The following is a 22,341-nucleotide window of genomic DNA, read 5'->3' as shown; positions in this document are numbered from 1 at the left end:
TAAAATCACCATGGGCTCTACCCAGATATCTGAAATAAGGACATCTACCTACCTATAAGCAAATCCTATACCAATAGTCAGATGCACACTCAGTTTTGGAAAATAGACTTTATTTAACTTTATGAATCAGTAAACTACAGTGGACCCTTGACTTACGCACTTAATTGGTTCCAGAGGGCTGGTTGTAATTCAAGTTGGTTGTAAGTCAAGACTATTTTTTCCATAGGAAATAACGGAAATACCCATAATGTGTTCCAAACCTCCCAAAGTACCCCTTACCTAACCATTTCTATAATAAAAAATGGTTGTATAATGTCTGTAATTACCAGAAACACCAATAATTTCCTAGTGTACTCACCAAAAGTTATAAAAAGTGCCTAGCCTACCAGAAACAACAATTTCACCTCCTCCACCAGTTCCTTTACGATATCTGCATGTGGACTCTCTACCTGGGTAACATCAAGCTAGGTTGAGAGAACATTGCACAAATCTCATCTTTGGGTGAGTTTCCTCACTCCGAAGGTCATCAAATCTTCACAAGAGTGCACTGTTCTGTTTGTACGTCACACTCTGAATGTCAAAGTGGCCCCTAACTACTACACTAACACCTCACCTCTGGCGACTTTTTTTTTCATTGTCTGGTCCACAAGCAAAAGCTTCCCCTCCCCACCTCCAGAAAGAATCCCCATCATGGAAAATCAGCATGGGATGTGAAATGCTGGCTGGAGTAGCCCCAAATAGATACATTAGTTATGTGCCTTGAAAGGAGTTACCACTTCCCAAAAAAAGGGTTATGAAAATATTGTTAAGAGCTGGATCTGGGGAAGATAGGGGATGAGAACAGTTATCAGATGATAGAGGCTGGAAGAGTGATAGATCAGCTCGGAGGTGAGAGGGGATGGTGAATAACCATTTGGGGTGGGAGTGATCAACTGGAAGGGGGCAAGGCCAGATTTAAGATTGTAACGCCCATAGACAGTGCCATCAGTGCCCCTTTCATGCTATGCTTTCACATGGCACCTTGGCAAGCAGAAGCTGGCTTCTCTTTGGCCTGGATATTTGGTGTCTTCAAAATTTGGTTCCCTAAACAATTGTCTAGTTGCCTATGTCTAAATCTTGGCCTGGAAGGTGGTGAGAAGAGCTGGGGGTAGAAGACGGGCTCAGCTGAGGGAGATGTGATGAAGAGGATGAAGTTGATCTGAGATAATGGTGCAAGAGGAGGCGGGGTGAGTTGGGATCTATGTCGGGGGTGTGTATTTGTGTCAGACTACATCAAAGAAAGGAGGGGGATGTTTTAAGACTTTTTCAGCAGTAGAGGAAAATTTGTGTTGAGATGTAGCAGCCCCGATCGCTTTGAAAAATTGGCTAATTCAACGGTGTGAGCGCCTAATAAAAAACCCAGGACACTACATTCCTGTATTCCCTGGGGGCAAAAGCGGCCCAGGCTGAGGTTGCCCCTTAAGGCCTTGCACAAGACTTTGGCAGACACGCGGGCTGAGCGAAGAGGTAGCTAAGGCGCGCGCGCACGCGCGCTCCCTCTCCTCCTTAGGCTGTCAGGCCCTGGAGCTGCACGTGCGCTGAGTCGGCGCCCCTCCCCGCTCCGGGTGCTCGCGGCGGCAGGTGGGCGGGGCCAGGACCGGTGACGCGGTGGGCTGCTGCCGCTATTCCCTGCTGCTCGTAGGGCGTGTGCGTGTGTCCGCGCGGCGGCGGTAGCAGCAGAGGCGGACGAGAGCAAGGCTAGGAACGGGCGGCGGGATTCATCCTCCCTCCCACCCCCTTCCCGGGAACGGGCCGGTCTCTCTGACCACCCTCGGTGCTGAAGGCGGGAGGTTGTCCGGTGTCGCTCGTCCTGGCTGTGAACATGGAGGCTGTGATTGAGAAGGAGTGCAGCGCGCTGGGGGGGCTCTTCCAGACCATCATCAGCGACATGAAGGTGAGCCCGGGAAAGGGAGGATGAGCCACGCCGTCGCTGCGGGCTGACATTTGTGATCGAGGCAGGCGGCTGTGTTTGCGGGTTTTAGGCGGTGGGGGTAGGGGATCTGTACTGATGGTGCAGGTGTTAGTTTTGGGGGCGGGGGAGAAGAGGATACTCTATGCCGATTGTGGCCCTGGGCAGGTGTCGTTTGTGTTTCCGAATTTGGGGGTGGGGTGGAAGGACTGTGCGTCTTGTTGCAGGGCACATTGCCCCCATCTTTAAACGTGCAATACGAGGTTTCTGTTTTTATTTTTTGTTGTTTGGTCTGGAGAATTATCGAATAAATCAGGTACTGGAATAGAGTGCTGCAGGTAAAAGACTGGGTGCTGTTCCCTTCAATCGTGGTTATGAAGGGGGGGAGTCATATTTAAAATAAAAAGTACTGTTTCCAGTGTGTAAAAAGGAAAATATCCGTCACCAACCCCTTTAAACAAAGACCTGTCTTAGTCTCTGAAAAAAAAAAAAAAAAAGCTGCACGACTTTATTAGTGCATTTGACAGCGAAGGATCGCGTAAAGATCGTCGTGATGGAAAGATGTGAGCCAGACCCGGGATGTCCTGTTGCAGCCGATCACCAGTAACCAATTAACTAGTTAAGAGGTGCACTGGGACGGAGGGAGCTTTTCGCTTGGAAACCACAAGGACAAATGTAGAAGGGCAGGCAAATAAAAGGTATCACCAGCCACTTGTTTACTGACCTTTTTTATTTCTATCGCTTTAAGCGGTCTAATGCAGCAACCATAATATTTCATTCTGGTATCCGTAGGACTGGCTGGGAGCTTAATACTAACAACCTAAAGCCGAGCTTTGTGTGTGTGTATATAGAGAGGGAGAGAATTACTCCCCCCCCCCCTTTTTTTTTTCCATCAGTCACAGATGCCACATTGTATTTCGGATGGATCCCTGGTATAATTAAAGAGTACGTGTTGATGTGATGGTATGCCCCCCCCAATCAAAGCTCGTCTAAAAATCTCAGTGAGGCTGTGTCCTCTGCAGCTGGCTTCCTTTCTGCATTGTTGGAAAGGATTTCTTTGGTGTCTGTTCGGCTTATGGGGAAGTGCACTGCGGTCACTGCTGTGATCTGTGTTCTGTGTTCTCTGTCCTCCAATCTTGAATCTTGTTTTAATGAGGTGTTGGGGAAGGTATGCTTGTGATTTTCATAGTAGTTCCCTTCCCTTAATTATATGTGAAAGTGGAACATTTAAGCAGTCACTTTTGCCTGCCGTGTCAAACCCTCCTCTCTTTTTTTTTTTCATTGTTTGCTGAAATAGGAACAGAAATGCTTGTAGCCAGCAATGAGTCTTCCCTTTTTTTTTTTTTTTTTTTCCCAAATGGCTTTGCAAACCATAAGCAACTGTGGTTTTTTTTTTTTTTGTGTGTGTGTGTGTTTGACTATTACTGTACAATAGATTCAGAACCTTTTTTTGTCGGAAACATGTAACAAAAATTTCGTGTAAGCCCCCTAGTGTGCTGTCAGAGGGAAGCAGAGCCTTCTTGAATGGAATGAAGAGGCTGTGCTAGCCATCATCTTTCTCCTGTTTGTTCTAGCAACATAACCTTTCCCTTCATATTGCGTAGCATTGTAGCTTAGTTGCATTTTTGTAGAGCCAGCAAAGTTAATAAATAATTCATTTTGTTATTGACATGATCCTCACCTTTCTGGACTTCTCTGGGCTCTCTCTCTCTCTCTCTCCCTCTTATCCATATTGGTTTCCTCCTGGTTGCTGACAGGTTTTTAGATGTCCGATTTGACACTTGAAACAAACAAATCAGTTAGATCCCTTGGTTCTGTTCTGAATCTTAGTTGGTTGCTGAGGCAAAAGTAGCATCTAAAGCTAGGTTAGGAAACTCCAGTCCCGGGAAGCCACAAACAGGCTTACGGCCCAATTTTCAAAGGCCTGCACGCGTAAAAAAATGGGGTTTACGTGCGTGGCCGGGCATTGTGCGCACCGCACACACTTTCAAATGGGCCCAGCCACGCACACAAAATCTGGTACGTGCCGGGTCTCTTCAAAGGGGTGGGGTCTGGGCAGGGCTGGGGGCAGGCCGGAACAGCGCCATTCTGCTGTCCCAGGGAAGCACACACCAGCAATCAGTCAGTGCACATATATTGCTTCTGCTCCTCAGGAGTAGTACATTTAAAAAAAAAAAAATGTTGGGTAGCTAGGTAGGCATTTGGGGCCGGTGTGGAGAGGGGGAAGGTTAGGTAGGAAGTAACTGGGGGAGGCAAAATTCATCCCGTTGCCCGCCCATTGCATTTTATAACATGTGCACATGGACGGCCATGTGCCATTTTGAAAATCTACCCCTTAGTTTTCAGAATATCCATTATGAATATGCATAAGGTATATTTGCATGCACTGCCTGTATTGTGGGGGTCCTGAAAACCAGATCTGTCTGTGACAGGCCAGGACTGGAGTTGCTTACCCCTGTTTTTTAAAGATTTTGAAGCTTACTTTCTGGTGGCCAATAGGTCAAAAAGCACAAATGGGTCTGGTTTTCAGGATATCTATAAAGAATATGCATGAGAGAGAGTTGCATTCATGGCCTCCATTGTATGTGTGAAATAGGTGCTTTTATTTCTGGATGGAACTTCTTATTTTTCAAAGGCTTCTCTTATTTAGCCCAAGAATTAGGGAATCTTAAGTAAATTTGGGTCATTGCTGGCTGCTCCTCAGCAGAAGCCTAGGAAACATTGAAGTGCTTAAAAATGAAGCATGAACAAGAGGAAGGAACTTTTTTTTTTGTTAACGGGCATAGTCATAAGAAAAGATGCATATTTTTTTATTCAAAATGTCTAAAAATATAAGAAATATATACTAACACAAAAATGTAAGTAGAATTAAGAGGAGATCGCCAGAAGAGGAAGGAATAAAACCGGTAAGAAGGCAAGTTTAGTTGTTTGAAGAATTTTAGCGATTACTGCTGGTTTAAATGCAAACCTGTAGGTGTTTGGTCAGATTATATGTTGTTACTTTTAGAACTGGAGTGGTAGAGCTATTCAGGTTTAAAAGGCATCTCGGAGTTTTCATCTCTGGGATTTTTGCCTTTAGCATAAAATCAGAGAGTGTCCTTATTGCAGAGATGGCCAAAGCCAGTCCTCCGGAGGCACAGATGGGTCTAGTTTTTCAGAGTATCCACAATGATTATGCATCAGAGAGAATTGTATGCAGATCTACCTGGTGCATGTTCATTGTGGATCACCTGAAAATGTGGCCTGTTTGTGGCTCTCAAGGATTGAATTGGCCACTGCTGTCAGTGCATCTGGCCTGTCTGTTTTTCATACTCTCGTGCCCTAATCTGTATGGGGCCGACGCAGAAAATGGGCACTCGGTGTTGAGTGCCCATTTTTTCCTAATGCGTGCCCAGCCACCACTCCTGGGTGCACGATGCAATATTTAAATTAGGAATCGCACAGAAATGGAGGCGTTAGGGAAAACTTGTGTGTCTGTAGTACCTCCTTGGCATCGGGCATACAGGGGAGGTGGCCGTCAGTTGGGTTGGGAAAACAGATGCTCAATCTACGACTGTTTTCTCCTGCTACCGGCATAGACATGCAGAAGATACATGGCCTGGACTGGGTATATTGGGCATCCAGAACTTTTTTTTCCCCCCCAAAAACTTTTACTTTATTTATTTATTTTTTAAACGAAATCTGCTTTATTTGGTTCCTCCTCCTTAGTATCGTAGCTATACTATTAGAATCACAAAAAGCAGGAGTTTTCTCTTTTTTTTTTTTTTTTAATGCATCTTTGAATGTGGCATACTTTGCAATGGGCGCATTGGCCATGTGGGAAAATTTTTTTGCATCGCAGAGATTAGCTAATAGCCTCATTTACATGGAGTTTACATGCGATGAGCGCTATTAGCTACGCAATGATTTGGGCGCGTGTTTTGGATGCACTTGATCCCTGTATTGCATCGGGGGTTATGGACGCACGTCCAATCGGGTGTTGCACTGTGTGCTACCGTAGCCACTGCACATGGTATTGCAGCGGCCCCCATGTGTGTATACTTACAATAATACTTGTTGTTTAGGGACATTCATTTTCAGTTTTTGTTGTATTTTTCCAGCATTTATTAGAATGAAAAAAAAAAAAACCCCAGAAAAATAATTGGGGGAGATAAGGACCAATTTTTTTTCCCCTCATTTTTCTCCCATTTTTGTTGGTTGCAATAAAGACTGATGAATTCCCGGGAAAAATAAAATAACTGAAAACGAAGGTCCCTACTGATGTACCAGCTTAGGGCATCTTTGTATGTAATTTCCTGAAACAGGTGGGAAGAAGGGGACAAGATAGAGAATAATATTGTTTTGGTGCACTTTTTTTTTGGAAGCAGTTTTTATTTATTTAATTCAACTTCTTAATCAGCCATGTGGGACCATAAGGGATATACAAAGAAAAAACATAAAAATACAAAACATAAATATGTATGACTATTATTTTAACACACAAATCTAAAAGTAACATTAAACAAGTAAACAGCATGCCTAGCAGTTGTATCCTTCAAACAAAATTAGATCTGACATAGAACTGAACAGAAATCGGTTAAAAGCCTTCTTAAATGGGCTTTTAAATGGTATCTAAAGCACAATTAATAGTCTTTGAGTCTTGGCCACTTAGGCAGTGTATTCCACAAAGTTGGAGCCACGCAACTAAAAGTGGATTTTCCAGTTTTAGTTTGTATTGTTTTGAAAGAAGGATGACAAAGTTGATGATCTTCTCTAGAATATAAGCATTGTATTGGTTCGTATTTCCTGATTTCTTCCATTAAATATTGAGGTCCCAGAGCTAGACAATTTTAAATATAAGACTAATAATCTTGAAATGGGATCTAAGGAAGACTGGAAGCCAGTGACGAAATGTCAATACTGGTGTAATATGGTATTTAAAACTGATTTTAATCATCTGAATGTTGAACATAATTTTCTAAGGAAAGACTAGGAAAAGTGAGCTACAATAGTCTTAAATGGAGGCAACACAGATTCAATCAGTGTTAAATAAACCCTAGGTAAAAAAGGCTTCAGCGGCCACAGCAGTCTCAATTTCAACCATTCTCACTGACATAAAAATTAAATATGTGACTTATGAGCATCCGGGACCATTTCCGGATTTTTAACTTGCGCCTTTTATAGGAAAAGATAATCCATCTAAACAAACACGACTGCCACCCAACTCAAACTCTCTTGTATTACTAATTCATAATCTGTTTTTGACACATTCAAATTATTATTTTCTTTCATCCAAGATGAAACCGTACATAGATGTTCACTCACATTCTTGACCAAGTCAGCCAAACTAGTTTCCAAAGTTGCAACAAATCTGTGAATTAGAGTAGCATTGAGCTTTAAAACCAAAGGTCTTAATAATATGGGATGAATATAAATATTAAGCAGGGTAGGAGCTCCACATTCTAACTGTAATGGAAGAGACTCCCCCTGTCCAAACCACTAACTGGGTCCTGGCAGTTAAAAATGATCAGAACATAACTCGGTGCTAGTGTTTTGGTTTTGTACTTTCTGTTGATTGTATTTAATTAAATTTGATTATTCTGCCTTTCTTGATAGCCAGTAATGAAATTAAAACAGGCTAAAAGCAAGCTTGCTTACCTGTAAATAGGATCCTTTGTAGACAGCAGGATGAATTAGCTGCGTCATTTGACCCACCTTAGAGCTCATGAGCAGAAGTTTCCGCTGCCTTGTGAGCCCCTCAGTCTCTCAGTTCATGCTTTAGTGATTAGTCAGTTCTCTCCAGGAAGGCAGGCAGGTATTAAGTTTGGTTAATTCAACCTGCTATCTGTGGGGAATCTTATTTACAGCTTGTCTTCTCCTTAAACAAGGTATGAATTAGCCATAACACTTGGGGAATCCCAAATTGAGGGTTGCCGTGTGGATCAACTACTGAGCAGACAATCCGATCCCACCAGATGCAGAATGTGCTACTGGGTGAACAAGCTGCGCATAACTGATTGTCAAAAGTTGCTGTCATCTTGGGATATGCTATCCAGACAGTAGTGAGACGTGAAGGTGTAAACAATGACCAAGTAGCAACTTTTCACTTCTTTTCAACAGAAATGGCTCTGAGATGAAGTCGCCATGGCTCTCACTTGATGACCTCTAGCAGTCTGCAAACCAGCAAAGGCATAACAATGCACTACCCCATAGCCAGTTTGGGAATGGCAGTTGCCAAAAGAACTCTGTCAATCTAAGGGTATGAACAGTTGAGATGCTTGATGGTGAGGATGAATTCCCTTTATGTTCTATACCAGGGCTCTCCTTTTAGTCCAAGCTGTGAAGAGCCCATTCTCCTTTGTGTGCAAGCTGTGTTAGAAAGAATGTTGGCAACTCAATAGCCTGCTTGATGTGGAACACAGATACCACTTTTTTATAAGGAACTTTGAGTGAGTTTTTAGAACAACCCTATTGTTTCAGGCAAGGTTAGTAAGAAATCAGAGCCTCTAGTTAACTTGCTCTTTGTACCGAAGTGATCACTACAAGAAACACATTCCACTTTTGAAACTCGAAGTCCATTGACTTGAGCAGCTTAAAGGGAAGATTCATGAGTTGAGAAGACACTACGTTGCGGTCCCAAGGCCCTGGAGGTGTAGAGTGCCACAGCTCTTTCATGAACATTGGTACCAGAAGAATGGAGATCAGAGTCACTTAAACCTGCTGGTTATACCTAGCCGTGGCATTGAGATCCACATGCTGAGAACGAGAGGAAGAAGATATTGAAGCAAGTTTCTTGGGCCACAGTAAAAGGGGGTCTAGTTGGCTGAAAGCACACCAGTCATAAAGGGTGCTTGAGGAGGATCTCTGCAATTCATGGTTTTTGGAAAAGCTGTCAAAAACTTGCTCTATCAATATCAGGATGGAAGAAGACTGAAGATCATATATCTTCAAGCTCCTTCAGCTGTTATAATTAATTTATAAGCTGAATGTTGGTGTCTCCTCATCTGCAGGTCCTGGGAGGATTGTGTCTAAAGGAATGACTATGGAATTTGCTAGCAATTAGAACAGCTGAAGGAGCTTGAAGATATATGATCTTCAGTCTTCTTCCATCCTGATATTGATAGAGCAAGTTTGACAGCTTTTCCAAAAACCATGAATTGCAGAGATCTTCCAGAGGAAAGGTACGCTGAGGTAATTTTAGTAAGGAAACCCTATAGTCTTCCTCCTTTCCTGATCATGAACGGAGTCATGATCTTGATGATGAGGGCAACCAAGGAGGAGACCTTCGCTGGCCTGGGGGGGGGGAGATGTCTGGCAAGAACTCAGAATGGACTGATCCCACTTTTTCTCCTTCCAATTCATGAAGGGTCTCCTCTGGAGGTGAAGAATCCAACGTCTCAGGATATGTGCCTGCATTGGAAGACCCTGAGGGGAGGCAAGTTCCACATGGAACTTTGGGAAGCCCCACTATATGGGAAAAACAACTCCATCTTGGACAGGAGAAGTTTCAACCTTCTTCTCTGGTCTTCAGGGCTTAAGACAAAAAATTCTTCACCGGCTTAGACAGCTCTGCCTTCGAATTGGAGGAGAGACATCCTCTTTAAAAACCCAGATGCACTGTTTCTCACTAAGAGCTGTAGGAATAGCCAAAGAGGAACTTGGCACCATGGCATTTGTATCTGTTGTAGAAGTGGCTAGCTCTGAGACGCGTTGCGCTGATAACTCCTGTTGACTGGTGCCAAGCTTTCTAGCTGGTGCATGAAATAGCTCTTTCTGTGCCAAAGCTTTTCTCTCTGACAAACTCAAAGATATCTTGGCCTGCCGCACCCAGGGTGCTGTCTGTTCCCCAGAATGTGCACCCTAATCTATGCCATGACTGGGCATAGACTAGGGTGCACATTGGTTCGTTACCACGAAGGTCTCTTGCACCATGATGGACAATGGCACCTGCACCAATGACGCTATCTCCTGTCTCGGCATTGATGAAGGGCCCTCTCTGGCAGAGCCCTGTGCCAATGGCATTTATCTTCTCTTCACTGCCAAGGGAGATGACTCCAGAGGGATCTCATCGTGTTTAGGGCATCAGTCTTTCCAATGGTGCCCACAGTCTTCTGCATCATGCTTGGTCCTCTGAGCTATGACAGATCCGGATACCAGTACTGTTTTGGGGGGGGTGAGGGGGAGAGAGCGCCTTCCTGTGCTTGTGGGAATGAGAGGGGGAAGAATCCTGCCTCTGTCTCTTGTGCCAAGAGTTAGACAACACTCCCTCCTAAAAGAGGGATAGCTCTACCGTTCAGGCTTCTTGCCCGGTCTTCGGACTTTTGCTTGCCAGTGCCTTCCTCTGTGCTCCATCTTCCAGGCTTGGTACCGCTGTGCCCTTGAAGGCCACGGCTTCAGCAGTTAGAGAAGTCATGGTCTGGGTCCGACTCCAGGCAGTGATAGCAGGCAGACGTACATAACTGTGAATATGCAGGAGATGCATTTGCATGCAAATATATCTCATGCATAATCAGCGGGGATATCCTGAAAACCCAATTGGCTTGCGGCACTCTAGGATTAGAGTTGCCTATCCATGTTCTGTGTTCTTAATTTGACATTTTAAATAATTTTGCTCGATTTTTGTGTAGCCGTACTGAAATGCATAGTAAATACATTGTCTCCAATCACGTTGTGTACGGTGCTTATTTCTTAAAGCATGTAAAGTGAAATTTTGACTACACTTTGATTAAATGAAATCATGAAAATATTCCCACTTTTTTGTCTCCTTGGCATTTGAAGATATTTCTCCACATTGAGTAATCTAAATGCCTGACTGCTGCGGTTCTACCCTTCTAAATCCAGAGGGAGGAATTTTTTATTTCCTTTTTGAGAAAAGGAAAGTATATTTCTGTTCAGTTATTAAACTACCAGATACAAAATACTCATTAAGCTTTTGGAGCTGGGAAAGCTATCATTCTGATTTATTTCAGATCAGCGTTAGAGCAGTTTGGCTGCCATGTACAGTGTTTGAAGGGCTCTGATTTCATAACTCCTGTAGGCAGGAGTGTCTTGGCACAGGGAAGTGGGGGCAGAGGCTGGAGGGGAACAGCCTTTGATGGTGCATGCTGAAAAAAATTGGGGGGAGAGGTGGATAGCTTTGCTCGGAAATGGATTGAGACGTGTTGGCACCCAGAGCAGGCTAAAGATTTAATACCCCCCCACGGCGGCCTCTCCAGCTTTTCTCTCCCACGCTGAAACCTCACCGGCCTAAATCCGGCTTCTCCCCCTGCACGTGGCGGAAGATCGGTGTAGCGGCGGCGTGCAAGAGGCGGAGCCGGACAGAAGCGGCTGGCGCCCTAGGAAATTGCCTTTTGGCTCCCCCAACTTAATCTGGCCCTGGCTTTTCTAAGCGACTATTTTATATAGTCCCTTCAGCATCTAGAGCACACGCACAGGTTGTGGTGAAAGCAACCTTCAGGGGACTGTGTCCTCCCCAGCTCTCTCAGTAACATTTTCACTCACTCCTTTCCCTTTGTAGTCCTGTAGGAAGTCATTTTTCACCGTAAGTAATGTGTGATTATATTAATCTGTATCTGCTTGGCTAAAAGGTCACAAATGAATAAAATTACCCAAAACGTCAGTTTCTTTAGTTCGTGTAATCAGAATTTATAAACTAAGAAGCATCATTACATGGACCCACTCAGTCTTCCCGGTTGCCCCTGCCTACGCTGCTCTTGCCGAGTGTATCTTTTTAGCTGTGAGCCATGCAGACTTGACCGCCTCCGCAAATACGGTAAGTAAAAACAGTCTGTAAACAGATGAGTCGCTGGAGTAAAGAGGGGTGAGAGAGATGAGAGAAATATGCAAATATTTGACAGGCTTCAGTAAAGTACAGGAAGGTAAAACTTTCTGCAGCAAAGGAGGTTCAGAATGTGAAGTTGTAGGAAGAAGGTTCAGAGGAAAGGTGAGAGAATACATTTTTACTGAGAGGATGTTAGATGCTTGGAATAGCTCACTGGCAGAGGTAGTGGCAACCAAAAATGTGATAGAATTAAAGTATGCCTAGGACATAGACACAGTGCGGTGGGAAGGGCAGGTTGGGGGGGACACAGGCAGAGGAAATGAGGGGAGGGGTCTTGGGTGTTTAGTCCTGTGGGACTTTAGAGGATCCAAGAGGGGAAAATACAAGCCAATGTACAGAGTGGTAGCTAAGGCCACATCTGCATACCGGGGAGCTTCTGAGATAGCTGCTTAGCAGCGGGCAGGGATAATGCGTATCGACCTTTCTCTCTTCCAGCCTGCTCTGGGCACCAACATGTCTCAATCCACCTGCCTCCATTTCCAGGTATGACCCCAGCACTCTTTGCTCCTAACTCCTTATAAGTCACAGCTCTTTGACTTGGGCATTCTCACTCTACCCTCAGCTGAGTCTCAAGTCCTGGACTCGCAGCTGTAGGCTGAGCTATGCCCTCTAGTTTCTTTCCACATAGTGTCTGCAGTATTGGCTCCAGACTGCCTCTCTCCTCCTGTTCCCCCATTGCTTACTGAGGAAGGGGATTGTCTGGAGCTTCTTAGTGTTTCCCTGGCGACCCAGCATTCGTTTTAAATTCCCACAGCCTTCAGAAGAAATCCGGAGAGTTCCCAGGTATGTGATTCTGGCTTCCAAGAAGGCCTGGGTAACGTGTACCAAGCACCTGTAATCAAAACCCTAACGTTGGCGAGCATGGGATGCGAGGGTGCATGAGACCACAGCCTCATTTTGTTTTCGGTATCTTTGTGCATTTATTACAGAACTTGGTAAGGACATGGGAGAAGGCTTCAGCTTGCAACAACAACAAAGGAAAGGCCCCAGCTCTGTAACAGAATGTAAACATGCTTAGGACAGATTAGAGGGCAGTGGTAGGAACAGGGTTGAGAGGTCAAGAATAAAGCATGGGGGTGGGAAGATCTGATGTTGGGGAATTTTTACTTGAATAAAGATTTACAGGTAGTTATGGATGAAGGTTTTGTGGACTGTAACTTGCAATTGTATAAGCAGATAATAAATGTTAACATCAGAGAAATGCAGTTTAAAACATTCAAAGGAGATTATAATACCACCCAATCTGGAATATTGAATAGGCATTGTACCTTCTTTGTGTGTCTTAAATGTAAAAAGGATAGGGCTGACCTGTAGCATTGTTTGTGGGATTGTCCTGTCATAACTAATTTTTGGGGAGAAACAATGCATACGCTTGTGTTAATGGTGGGGACAATCTATTCTCTTGACCTCACCTTTTGGCCTGTTAGGTTACATGCAAGAAGTTCTAGTGATGGGGCAATATCTCCAACAATTGTTATTGAAGGCTTGCTGCTGTGCAGAGCGATGTATCCTGATACTGAAGGGACCCACCTACAATGGGGATGTGGAAACTACAAATGAGAGATGTTCATGATGGAATATGTTTAATAAATATACAGAAGAGAAAAGGATGACCACTTCCAGCAAGTGGAGGGCACTTTTCACAAATCTTTGCCTTTGGATACACAGACTATAGTTCCTTGGACACAACATATATTTTGTGTTTTGTTTTGTTTTTTTTCCAAAGGTACATATATATATTCTGGTCAGAAACTACATGCTAATGGATGGTGTGCTGCATGGTTGATGCTTCTTGCATCTCATATTATTAAAATTTATGGGTGGGGATGTGTGGAAGTTAAGAGGAATACAATGGAAATGTATATTATTCTTAGATTTTATTTATTGAGCAAATGCAAAATTACATACAATAAAAGAAAATGGAAATTTTATATGCAGAACCACAGAGAAGGTAAATGAGCAGATTGGATGTGTCAATTGCTATAATTTAAATCATCATCATCCTATATAAGAGTTAAACCAGGATTTGGGGAAATGATAGTGTATTTTTCGCAGGTAGATAATGTTGGTAAAGTGTTTTTTAAAGAGAGGGAAAGCAGGAACTTGAATGGCTATTCAAGGCTCGATTCCAATGTAGAGCCAGCAAGAGGAGGGCGTGCATGGAGCCAGGAGGAGGTGTGAGAAGGGTTTAACAGAAGTGGGTAGCACAGAGAACCTAAGGTCTGGAAGCCTAAAGGAAAAAAGATAATCCACGAAGACCAAGTAGAGAGAAACAAGCTCTAGAAATGGAGGAATATGTTTAGCTGTAGGGGGAAACAATAAGAATAAGGAAATCCAGATATTAGAGAATCCCAGTAACTGAGGTGCAGCAAAGTAACCCACTGCATCAGAGGAGGTATATCACTAATTTATGGATGAGGGACACCTTTTTGAAAGATTGAAGAGTTGAAGCCTACAGATAATTATTCTAACCAATCCTTAAAGAATTGCAGTTCTAGCTTAATCATATTTATCATATTTTTTTTGTCTGGTGTGCATTACATTGATTGTGGGCTTATAACTGGCCCAGTAACAGTTTATCCTATGCTGTATGAGAAGAGCGCATACAGGCTTGATCTTTCTAAGTTAAGAGACTTGGATAGGACCTGTTCTTGTGCATACAGGTATCTAATTGCCAGGTTCTTGTGGCCTGGTTTGGCCACTGTTGGAAACAGGATGCGGGGCTTGATGGACCCTTGGTCTGACCCAGCATGGCAATTTCTTATGCTCTTAATAAATCAGTCGGATGTGCATCGTGTGTTATATCTTCTGTTGGAGGCTTCTCTTTTGTGTGCACATCTACCCAGGATGGTGATATACAGAGTACGATGAAAGGGAGGACTGTCCTGGATAGGGAGAAATCCTCTAGGTAATAAAATTCCAGACTTAAAAGCTCTAATGGTGGAGGCAGATCTAGATATTGTTGCTGCCATAGAAACATGGTTCAGTGATCAATGACTGGGATATAACTTTACCAAGCTATAATCTGTTCTCTGTAGTCATGCCATGTTGGTGAACTCATCTGACAGCACTGCAAGGACCCTTCTCTATAGCTTAATAGAGCTTTTACTATTGGGCATGCACGGGAGTTCCCTCTGTTTTTTTGTTTTTCTTGTTTTTTTTGGCCTTGGGGATTTGGTTTTCTCTCTTTCATCACTGCCTAAGCAGCCTCTCAAACAGCATGTTTAGTTCTGCAAGCAAACAAATAAAAAAAAGATAGAATAAAAACTTTTGCTTTTGTTTCCATAGATCTGTGACCATGAGATGCTTCAGATAAACTTGAGTTGAGCAAGGTCTTGTCAAACAGGGCTTCCTCTCCCTGTGGCCCCAGATTCTAGATCTGGTATAGTCTTATGGTTGAGCAGGGTGTCTAGGCAAATGTCCATAATGGAGGGCTTGTGGTTTTCACGTAGATAAGCAGCTGAATTAGCCATGCTGTATGGGTATGTCCTCCGTGCCACTAGGTCGTGGAGCTCTCAAAATCTAAACTCTTTTAGCTAGGTGCTCCCATCCTCCTATATCCTGACAGGATTACCTCAGGCTCCTCAGTCAAACTTTTTCCGCGCAACGGGGTGCACGGAGCTCTCCTTTCTCCTCACACTTACTTAAACAACCCCCCCCCCCCCCCCCCCCCAAAAAAAAAAACCCAAAACAAAATACAACGAATATATCTACATATCAAGATAAGAAAACAGAAGAAAGAAGAGAAGGAAATTAAAAAAAAATGCCTCAGATGACTTGCCCTCATGAGATTGTAACAAACATCTCAGGGCACCCCCCCCCCCTTCCAGCCTATTGTTTTTACGCCTCTCGGGGGACCTCATGGTTCACCTGGGGCCGGCACCGAGTGAAGTCCGGGGGAGGAGCGCTAACGCCACAGTCAGTCGACTCATGGCAATTAGACAAGCTTACCTGATTCACCAGCACGCTGAGGTTTCAATCCCTCCTTCATTGTGGCAGCACTTTTGGGAATCCCCTGTGTCCGGGGACTCTCATCAGGCCATGCGCCCCTCTTTCTTGCTGACCTCCTCGGTAGCCTCTGGGTCTGACTGGACCTGCACAGGGTTGAGCTTCCGCGGCATCCATGCCACATTCAGGAGGTGAAATGGTCGAATAGTAGACAAGGGCACAAAGCACCGAAGCGTAGAAATGGATGCCGGGAGTGCCGCGATGTTGATGCGGGCACCGAGACATCGACACAGGCGCCACTGCTTCGATATGAGATGTAGTGGCTCGAGTGACAGCAAGTCGAGGTACCATTATTTGTGCCAGGACAGCAATGCCAATGGCCTGTGGCCTTGCCACCAGCTTGGGCACACCAGCCCATTTCCAGTAATCAAAAAATAAATAATATAATAAAGGCGCTGCTCAAGACTGAAGGAGCCTACATCACAAAATTCACGACAAGGCTTTCCTACCTCACCTGAGAGCATTAACACTCTCCACATGGTCTCCATCTCTACTTCACAGTACTTCAGTGTTAACTCGCCAAGCCCTAATTGTTCTGGGGCATGTAAGGCAGCCATCTACGTAGTTACGCATCCGCATCTACATATCCGCCGCCTGCAATGCGGCCTCAAGCACCAATGAGCTCCGTTTTCTCCATACATTATCCACTCATCCCTTGGAAACAATTTTTCAGGAAGTGGCTAAGCGGGAGTGCAAGGGGTGTTACATCAACCCCCTTCCCCCCCCCAAAAAAAGGGGGTGGTCTCACAATGGTAGCTCCTCCCATTGCCATATCAACAGGCTCTCCCTCTGCATTCCCTGTGGCGTACCATAATAATCAACACAGCTTCTGAATAAATTACAGACACAAGTTCTATCGACTTCGTACTCACATACACCTTCAAGAGCTCACAGCGGTCACACGTGCCCGTCTAATTTTCTAGAATCCCCCTGGGATCCAACTTCCAATGTTCTCTTTCAACAAACCAGAGAATCCGCTTCATGGAACCTCTATGATGAGCCAGTTCAGATGCTAGAACACGCTCACCGAATATCCACCTCCTTTCAATCATTTTTTCACTCCCACAAAGGAGAATTAAATACAAATGTAACTCAAGAGATATTCTCACTAAGGTCTCACTATAATGGATCTCTTGCAACACTGTACAACAGGAAAATGTACAACTTATTCCTTTTAGTCTGAGCGCACTCAGACTCCAGGCGCCTTCTCATTCATTGGTCACAACACATTTAGGCATTCCCTCCGATACCAATCATCTCTCGAACATTCCAGAGATGCATAGAAGACCAGGGGATAACCATAATCGCGGATATGCACAAAAAAACAAACCCCCCCCCTCCCCAAGCAGATCTCTTCCTCATCGTACCAGTATGGCCAGGGCGTCCATGGTACAGTTGTCTATGGTGGCTTTCGATTTGCAACCCAGTTCTCCTGGATGCAGCTCACGTCTTCTTTCCTGAACAAGGGAGCATCCTCTCCACTCCTCCCTACACCTTTAGGGCATGGAGATTGACGGGCTCACTTATCAATGTGTTGTCTTTTTTTTTTTTTTCTCCTATCCACAGAAGAACTATCCATCACATTCAAGTACCGGGAGAGTTGTCCCGCTATGCTTCCAGATAATCAACGGGTGTAGCTCCCTTGACTTGCCCACCTGGCCAACTTCTGTCCTCCCTCCATGTACTATACAGTAGGGACATTGCGACTCCTCGCTACGAGTTCCTGTACGCACCATAACAGCTTATCTTCATCTCGATGAAGGACCTAGTTCATGTTATTCCTTGGTATACAGATTCATATAGGGCATATTGCACCTACATCCACCTTTACAAAGCCACAGGTGCTGTGGCACATTAACATGGTTCTCGAACCGATAATGCCTTTCATCCTTTGCACCTCTGGACACTTGTCACCTTCGATACCTCTCAGGGAGGGTGCTTTTCCTGGTCACTTTGACTTCTACAGGAAACTAAATGAGTCGCAAGTATTGCTTCACTACCCTCTTTATCTTCAGTTTTGCCTCGGCAGGGTGACCTTCGCACTTGCCTGAAACTTCCACTAACATTAATGCCCAGTCTTCTGCATTAACAAGACCCTTACTTTGCCCAGGTTCCACCCAAACCTTCTTGCAAATCACAATGAGGCAAAGTTTACATACCTTTGATGGTAAACTTGCGCTGGCTTACTACAAAGTCTCACTCTATCACCCAGTCGACCCTCACAGCTGTTTCTCTCGTCAATCCAGACGCATGTAGGCGTCCAGTGCCAAAAATAAATGTATCCACAAACATATCTAATTATCTCCATTTCAGCTATAATAGAAAGTCGCACTCACTATCTGCCACCCTAGGGACACATCATGTCCATGAACTGGCAACCTCGATTGCCTCTCTATCAAGTGCCACTTATGGATATCTGTGAAGCGGCGACATGGTCATCGCTACACACTCTTTTTTTCACATCCCACCAGTGTTTTACACAATCAGAAGGGAATGATCCTTTTGCGTCAGACTATCCTACAGAAGTGTAAAATTCCAAACAAATACAGCCTTCATAGAAACTGTCCGCCACTATTATCGTATTGAGCAAAAAAAAAATTAAATTAAAATGACAATACTGGCTGCTCAATACGTCAGCTGGGGACTCCCATACAGCATGGCTAATTCAGCTGCTTATCTACGTGAAAAGAGCAAGTTTGCTTACAGTAAATGGTGTTTTCTGTAGATAGCAGATGAATTAGCCATGCTGACCCGCCCGCCTCCCCGGACAGTTATAGCATACCTACCTTGCTTTGATACTAACTGAGGAGCCTGAGGTAATCCTGTCAGGATATAGGAGGGTGGGAGCACCTAACTAAAAGAGTTTACTAGACTTTGAGAGCTCCGCCACCTAGTGGCATGGAGATCGTACCCATACAGCATAGTTAATTCATCTGCTATCTACAGAAAACACCATTTACAGTAAACAAACTTGCTCTTCCTGTTGTTGCACTTGATGCAGAAACCTTGGGCTATCAGCACAGAAGTTGCAGCCTCCCAGTTGGGATCCCCTACTGCATCTGGAAATGCGGGAGCCTATTTGCTTCACAGTGCCTTTGGCAAAAACATGTAGTCTAGCTGGGAACTCTTGCTTTGAATCCAGTACGATTGTCTTGACCCGATTTTAGTCTTGGAAGATGTGCAGGTGCATCGAAAGGAAGGTCAGGCGAAGTGTATGCAAAAGTAGTCATCGCCTTTAGTGCATCAAAGACCCTCAATGAATCCTGCCCCAGTGGAGCATCTCATCGCGCATGCCCGTTCAGAGACACTAAAGCCAGAGGCATGGCATTATGATACCGCCGTTGTACTCCCAAGAAGGAGACTGGTTTATTCCCATCACAGGAGTGTCTCCCACCTTTTCGCATGGCCTACTGGGGGAATTACTCCCTCCTCAGTTGGACAGTCTATTCCCCATAGTGGAGGATTCCGGAGAGGATCACACCTCCAGATTCTTCCTGGGAAGGTTTCCCCTCCCAAGATGACTGAGGTCCCTACTTTGATCATCTTGTTTGGTGTCATGGTGTGTTCCCCCCCCCCCCCCCCCCCTAACATTTAGTTCTGAGGAAGCCATTCAGAGGAGACTTTTTCAGAATACTAGTAGTGATCCCAGTACTTCATATTCTTCAGAGTCTGTGTTCACTTTAGTCCATTGTGGTGCAGTAGACAACATCAGTGTGGTAAAGATGTTGCTTCTTTTTTCCAAATGCATGGGGGAGATGTCTTGCAAAGCACTATGTTGAATGTTCATATTTCAACCCTTCCACCCTATATGGTTAAATGCTTGTCTGTTTGCTTGCCATTGTCATATATTTGTTCTCTGTAGGAGATTCAGGAGGCCAACCTTTTTTGCTTCAAAGCGCCACTTTTTTTTTTCCCAGAGATGCCCATTCTATCTATCTGTGCAGCAACTTCTGCCATGAGGTTACATGTGTGAGGCAAGGCATCCATCTCTGATGATAAAGGAAGGGGGGGGGGGTGGCTTTTTTTTTCCCCCCAGCTATCCCTTGAGTAGAGAAAAGTCGTTAAGGTTCATTGGGTCCTCAAGGTTGTAAAGTGTGTTTACTGTTTTATGTTCCTCCCTTCTTTCAGGGCAGCTCAATTGTTTGAGTCCGTCTCAAAGTGGAGTCACACTTTTTCAGTAGCGGGCATTAGAGCTATTCATTCTGAGGAGCATAACAAAGAGTTCTGTCCCTGCTATTCTCATCTCTGAAAATTCAAGGGGATTGAGATCTGTCCTGCATTTACGAAGGCTGATCGATGGGTTGTTCTGGGAGAATATTCAGGATGAACACCCTCCACTGCACCCTGCTCCCTTTTTTTTTTTTTTTTTTTTTTTTTCCAAAGTAGGGAATTGGATATACACTCTGGATCTGATTTGAGTTCCACCCTTTGGTCTTTTGCTTTCCCCCAGGGCCTTCGAATATTCAATGGTGAGGCAGCACACTTATGCTGTCGGGAAGTGTGCATCTTCCCATACCTATATGACTGGCTGATGAAGGGACTGTTGGTGTTGGTTCCTTGGTGCTGAAGACATCCCTTCATTAGTGGCTAAACTTGTTGGTCCTGAACATACTTTCCTCTCTTTGGGTTTTTCTCTTAATCGGGTATCATTGGTTCCTACTGCCTCCATAGGGTCTTCCAACCTTACAAGTGATCTGGCCTTTGGGGCCATCAGCCTCCAACCTGTTTCTGTTGGAAAGCAATAGGAATGTTGAAAGATTTTGTTCCATCCTAATATTCTAGGATTGGGCATGGCCTTTCCTTATCCTTGTATGACCCAGTCAGGGTGTGGTTTCTCATATCCCATCAGAATGTTCCACATTCTGATTCCTCTGGGAGTTGAGGAATATGGGAGCAAGATCATCTATACCACCCGAACTTTCCCTTACTCAACCTGATAGCAAGGATGTTGAACACTTGGTAGTCGTCTCCTTTTTTTTGCTGTCCAGTGAGGTTGAGGGCCTCATCTTTTTGGCTAGGAACACATACACCAGTGGGTTTAAATGGAAAATCTTTTCATCCTAGTTCCAGGTGAGCTCTCTAGTTCTTTGCCTATTCTACTAAAGATCTAAGTCTGTACTTATTTTCCCTCTCTCCGCTCTCAACACTTCCATCAGTGAGAGTGCACCTTAGTGCCATCACCTTTCAAGTAAAGGGGAAAAACCAATCTTGCTTCATTCTTTGGTATCATAATTTATGAAGGGTTTGTGGCATGAAACTCCTTTGTTATGGGATCCCTATGTTGAACTGCTAAAGTTGGCCTCCTTGGACTTCTTACCAATTAGGAACATCACTTTCCAGGTATCTCTTTGGTTTGAAGGGTCAGCAACTGCAGTTCTTTCACAACAGAGTGGTACACTGTACCCGTCCTGAATTTCTCCTAATGTGATGTCTGGTTTTTGGTTTTTTTTTTTCACGAGAATCAAGCCAAGTGCATAGAGAAGGGATTTGCTGGATTGGAGAGGGCCATGGTCTGTTTGAGAAGAACTCAACTCTTTGTATCCTATAATCCCAATAGTTTAGAGTAGCAGTTGCCAGTCGTTCTTGTCCAACTTGCTTATGGACTGTAATGCACACTGCTATGTGATTGGTTGGCCTTCTAGTTACAGATTCTGGCAAGGCTCATGAAATCAGAGACAAGTTTTTATTTTTTTATTTTTTACAGTTGCTTTCGTAAGAGTTGTCTCTGTTGCAGTCATCTGCAAAACTCCAAGTTGGTCGTCTGTTCAGGCAGAAGAACATTTAAGATGCATGCAATGTATTCAGAAATGACAGTGAATTTGGACAAGCAATTTTGCACAGCCTGTTCACCCAGTAGTCCACTTGCTGTGGGATAGACAGGTTGCTTTATTCAGTAAGGGCTCTGCTATGAACATCTCAGCTTGGGACTCCCCTGTGTCTTGGCTAATTCAGCTATGCTTGTTGGTAGAGGAAGCAAGTTTGCTTACCATAAATAGGGTTTTCTATAGACAGCAGGATGAATTAGCCATACTTATTACCTGCCCACTTCCTGGAGAATTGACTATTTTGCTAAAGGTAAGCTCTATAACAGACCAAGGGGCTTATGAGGCAGCACGCCCAGGAACACCTGTGCATGCTCAGTAGTCCGTTTTGGTGCTGTTAGCCATAACACATGAGTGACATCTAATTCATCCTGTCTACAGCGAACTCTATGGTAAGCAAACTTGCTTTCAGGAAAGACAGAGTAGGCAGGAAAGGGAAGAGTAGCATTTTTATGTTTACATATATTTTGTTAATTTTTTTTTTTTTATATTAAAGCAACTGAAATTCAGTGGATATGGAGGCATTATATATTATCATGGAGAGGAAAAATAGTGCTTATAGAACCAGTCATGGTTGGGTAGAGATTGTCTGGCCTACATAAAATTGTAGTGAAGGGGGAGATATTGCTGATGGGATATTTTAATCTGCTGAATGTTGATTGGTATATCCCATCTATAGAATAGGTTAGAAGTAGAGAGAGAATCTTTGTTCCCTTTTAAAGGGTACTCCTCAGGGAAATAGT

The 22,341-nt window shown here is 44.2% G+C and overlaps 1 protein-coding gene across 2 annotated transcripts in view; it reads left to right on the top strand.

The window, feature by feature from the left end:
* The first annotated feature begins 1,590 nt into the window (after nucleotides 1–1,590).
* The window catches only part of MTSS1 (MTSS I-BAR domain containing 1), a 431,605-nt gene continuing 410,854 nt past the window's right edge, over nucleotides 1,591–22,341 (top strand). Inside the window, exon 1 of one of the 2 annotated variants that reach the window (XM_029592008.1) lies at nucleotides 1,591–1,933. In XM_029592008.1, the coding sequence (XP_029447868.1) occupies nucleotides 1,862–1,933 (72 nt within the window). In that variant the 5' untranslated portion in view covers nucleotides 1,591–1,861. The remainder of the gene's footprint in view (nucleotides 1,934–22,341) is intronic. The other variant, XM_029592009.1, reaches the window with a different exon arrangement.

This window comes from Rhinatrema bivittatum, chromosome 2 (genome assembly GCF_901001135.1).
Source record: "Rhinatrema bivittatum chromosome 2, aRhiBiv1.1, whole genome shotgun sequence".
NCBI lineage: Eukaryota > Metazoa > Chordata > Amphibia > Gymnophiona > Rhinatrematidae > Rhinatrema > Rhinatrema bivittatum.
Note: the sequence above shows the minus strand (reverse complement) of the source record. Positions and strands in the feature narration are given on the sequence as shown.